Source organism: Adelges cooleyi, unplaced genomic scaffold (assembly GCF_023614345.1).
Source record: "Adelges cooleyi isolate 19-005CV unplaced genomic scaffold, UGA_ACOO_1.1 ACOO_flye_CR_arks_rails_tigmint_CR_PRNA_117, whole genome shotgun sequence".
Classification (NCBI taxonomy): domain Eukaryota; kingdom Metazoa; phylum Arthropoda; class Insecta; order Hemiptera; family Adelgidae; genus Adelges; species Adelges cooleyi.
The window spans coordinates 120905-125168 of NW_026095770.1; the positions used below are offsets into that span (position 1 = coordinate 120905).

General features: G+C 34.6%; 1 protein-coding gene across 1 annotated transcript; it reads right to left on the bottom strand.

Moving 5' to 3' along the window:
* Nucleotides 1-1384: 1384 nt before the first annotated feature.
* LOC126847686 (testis-specific serine/threonine-protein kinase 3-like) lies at nucleotides 1385-3864 on the bottom strand. The gene is made up of 5 exons (XM_050588064.1): nucleotides 3682-3864; nucleotides 2533-2702; nucleotides 2290-2439; nucleotides 1658-1931; nucleotides 1385-1579 (listed from the first exon to the last, which is right to left on the bottom strand). Exons 1-5 carry the CDS (start codon nucleotides 3862-3864, stop codon nucleotides 1385-1387), a joined length of 972 nt encoding a protein of 323 aa, XP_050444021.1.
* Between the last annotated feature and the right edge of the window lie 400 nt (nucleotides 3865-4264).

Here is a 4264-nt window from a genome sequence, read left to right on the forward strand (position 1 = left end):
TTGAATATTTGTAAACTCGAGTAACCCCAAAATAGTTTTTATCTTTGCAGTTTCGATAAAATCCAATAAATGTATGTAATACATTTTGTAAATAAACAATAGTATAATTCACCTACATACATTGATCATTACATTATAACAATATAATATTCAGAGCAATCATCAAACAAAAATAAAAGACAAAAAGAAATTAATTTTTTTATTTTTAAACGTATGACCGGAGATTTATAAAGTGCAATTTGTTTGTTATTATAAGACGATAGTATTTTATAATAGTTGAATATTATTTTGCTACACCGTCTGGCATCAACATTTTCTTGATTAATTGTTGTGTAACGTTTTCCGGATCCGCCTAACAAAACAAACACAATATTAATACGGACTAAATAAGTATGAAAATAATGGATTATCGTACAAAATATTTATTTTTATTCATGTTATAAAAAAAAACCTTTAATTATAAAAATATTTGTTTATTATTACAAATTATAGGGTTTTTAATCATTATAAAAATGTACTCGATATTATTTTGTATTAATATTTGAATGTGTTATTGCTGTTGACAAACATTTTTTTTAAGGTTAAGCAATTAATGATAGTTATGTATTTGCTGAACTAAATAACGACACCTAATTTGTAGTAAATTTATTTAAAAAAATAATTATCCTACCTGTTGTCACGAGATAATTTTAATTTCTACTTAAATTATTATTTGTGTTTCTTCTCGCTTAACTGATTAATAATAACGAAAAAAAATAGTGAATAAATAATAATACAGTAAAGACAAAATCAAAGACAAATATACATCGTATAAATTGTAGTACTAAAGCAAATTTAGACTCAGATGTAAATAATATAACTATATTATATTTAATATGTTTTTTTACCAAAATATTAATGACATTATTTTTACGAAAATCACTTTTAATAACAATCAAATCAAGTAACAATACAAAATATGAACATAAAAAAGGTTTAGATATTTTATAATATAAAATGTTTTTAAATTATTTGATTGGTACCATAAAAGAGTGTTAAGTGTATATTATTATTTACGCGTTTAAAAAGTATAATGAAATCTGTGCAATTCACAATGTAAAATTATTCATTGAAATTAACCAAATAGTAATGAAAAAGAAAAATTTTTTTTTATTAACTTTTCATTTGTATGGCTTAGCAAAACCTTACAAGTTACTAATACATTTTGGTGGAAGACTGTTGATTGGCCGATAGAGCCGATTGATAAGAAACAAAGTTCAACTTATTGTAAGACGTGTTTTTTTGGAAGATGAAACGGAAGGCAATTCGGGTGTGCGTTGACATTCGCCCTGCAACTACCTGCGGCAATTGCCTGGCCAATGACAAATACAGATTAAATTACCTGTTACGGTACCTTTGGCGCAGCAGAAGGTTCTTTTTTCTTTTGTATTTTAACTTTGGACGTCTGACACCACGGGTCTTTTTTAATTTGCGATATCCTATAGCGCACCCGGAGCGGTGCCAGTATCTTGACGATCAGCTGTTTGACTTCCTCCGATGCCTTTATGTCTTTCGGGAACGACACTTTGTTTTGCACTTGCTGCGCACACACAAAGCAAATATAAGATGTTAAGTCGAACACAAAAGGCCACTAGTAGCCACACAAACACACACACACTTTCAATAACTTCTGGTAGTTGGTGTCGTCGAACGGAAGGGTGCCGAACACCATGGCGTACAGCACTACCCCGACGGACCAGACGTCAGAAGCGTCCGGTTGATATGGCGTGCCCTTGAGTATTTCCGGCGACGCGTACGCGTAACTTCCGCAGAACGTGTTGCTCGTGGCCATCTGACCGTTTTTGTTGAGCATGTTGGCCCGGGCGAAACCGAAATCCGACAGCTTGATGTTGTAGCCGACGTCCATCAATAAGTTTTCGCATTTGATGTCTCTGTAACCACGCGGGGGGGGGAGGGGAAGCTGTATTTAATTACATTTTGACTTTGGTAAGGGGTAAACTGAGTTCTAAGACCGAAAAAACGTGTTGCGACTAGCTCGAGGACAAGATGTGACACGTCGTGGGGGATGGTAATTATTTGGGGTTAAGACAAGGATTAAGTACTGACAAACTTACAGAGTCTGCCTGTTATTAGATAGGTACTAATGTCGTGACACCCGGGGTGCCGCAGCAACTCCACAGTGCGGGTTTATTAATATAAATCTTTTTTTTTAAGTTATGCCTACTAAGGTCTTCTCACACCTGGATTACTCCCTGTGGAGCATTGTTTATATGAAATTGTAGTTGTCACCTGTGCACAACTCCGTTCTCGTGACAGTATCCGACGGCGCCGACGAGTTGCTTCAACCATTTTCGCGAACGATCCTCGTCTATTCGACCGTCGCGCTTGATGATATCCAGCAGGCTGCCATTGGGCGCCAACTCCATAACGATGTACACCCTGTAAAATAGCCCTGATGTACTGATCATGTGTATACTCGCTGCACAAAGCACAACGTCTCCCGTACCAATCCTCTTGTCTAAAATCACTCACCGGTGCGTGGTCTCGATGGCCTGATAATATCTAATCAAGTTCTCGTGTTTCAGACCTTTGACAACTTCGATTTCGCGTGGCAAAAATTTTTCCAGGTAGTCGGCAGCTTCTTGGACTTTCGATACAATTTTGATGGCCACGTCGCCTTTGTGCCGTTCCGAATGGGCAATCTTAAAAACATTGGAAAAGGATTATATATACTACGGCTAGGCCGTTTGCTTGGCGAATTTCAAGCTATAACCAAGTGTAATAATGTCGTAACTTGACTTTATTCTGTTTACACCAACTACAAGTTACAAAGAGAGAGAGAGTTACATTAAGGAGATCAACCTGGCAAAACAACCTGAACCGGAAATCGCTTTCACAGATATGACCAAAAGCCACAACACATATAACATGTCGCACATCATAGGTCAAAAGACACCTTCTTAGCTCTAAATAAACACACCATAATGACTCAACATGGAAATAGTCCAAGTAGAAGCCATTCCATTCTTCAAAGATTCTTAACAATCCACTTAAAATAATCAAAATACATTCACACTGATTGCTGTCAAATGGCTTCAAACTGTTATTATATTAATTGTATCGATTCATTAGCAGTTGCAAAAAAAAACCGTATTATAAGTATAAATGTTGTTGTCATTATTTGCTTATTGTGATGTTTGTTTATCGTTTTTTTAGTATTTTTTTTCTTTTCGAAAATCGTATTGTGCAGCGACTGATTACCTAACTTCAGCTGATAAGATATGTGATAGCTATAAGAAAAATTATTGTTCTTCCTCCTTTTCTCTAGATATACAGTGTCAAGTTATTGTTCAAACCTTTTTCAGCTTAATTTTAAATCAAAAATCGGGTGGCATTGTTTTTCTTAATTTTTCAACGATGCAAAACAAGATTTTTCAACTTAACCTAGTAGGGAATTATATTGCACAGGAGGTGTAGGAACGTTAAGGTGATTTCAATGACATTATGCATCTAAACTTAGTGGCGATCGATTCGAGTTAACCACACTGTAAACGTTGAAGACATTTTTCGCATAGTGTAAACATATTTAGTTTGGTATTTATAATTAACGGATAACTCAAGTGTTATTTATACGCTGTGATATGTTAATCGATACAGTCTTAGACCATTTTACGCAAGTACCTTTACTGTAGCGTACGATCCGCTGCCGATGCTGCGGCCTACTGTGTACCCGTGGCTCTCTAAGACCGTCAATTTTTTTTCTTTCGATTTACCGCTCTCTTTTGTTTTGTTCTTGCTACTCTCTCGTTTCGTCTTGTTGCCAGCAGTATTTGGTTTGTTTTGATTGGCATTTTCATTAGACATCCAAATCGAATTTTCAAGTTGATTTTTTGTGTAATTATTTGTCCTTCGCACCTAATTTGAATCTAAAATATTGTTTACTATTTATTAGTTTATACAACAATACACGCACTTTTAAGTGGTGGTTTCTAAGGTTACACAACCCGCGATAATATTTAGAAATAACGAAACTGATTTTCATAATGTTACTACTTTTTAATGTTGGATAATTATTTGCGTGTTTTTCAATGGTAGAGCGGTGATTTTTTTTTAACGTTTGACTTAAAAAAGTACCTACGTTTTGTATACGACTTCTGGGACTTGTTTCCAACGACCAATTTTTTAATTTTTACTTTATTTAATCCCTCGTTAACTATTAATTAGTAAATGAGAGTATAATTGTACAATATAAAAATAGTCGATG

Bases quoted from the DNA above. Each gene is read 5' to 3' on its own strand.
- LOC126847686 (XM_050588064.1), bottom strand. From the start codon at position 3,864: ATGTCTAATGAAAATGCCAATCAAAACAAACCAAATACTGCTGGCAAC. The intron at 2,703-3,681 runs GTACTTGCGTAA...AATGTTTTTAAG, and splicing joins GATCGTACGCTACAGTAAAG to ATTGCCCATTCGGAACGGCA. The intron at 1,932-2,289 runs GTGACAACTACA...GCGTGGTTACAG, and splicing joins GAGAACGGAGTTGTGCACAG to AGACATCAAATGCGAAAACT.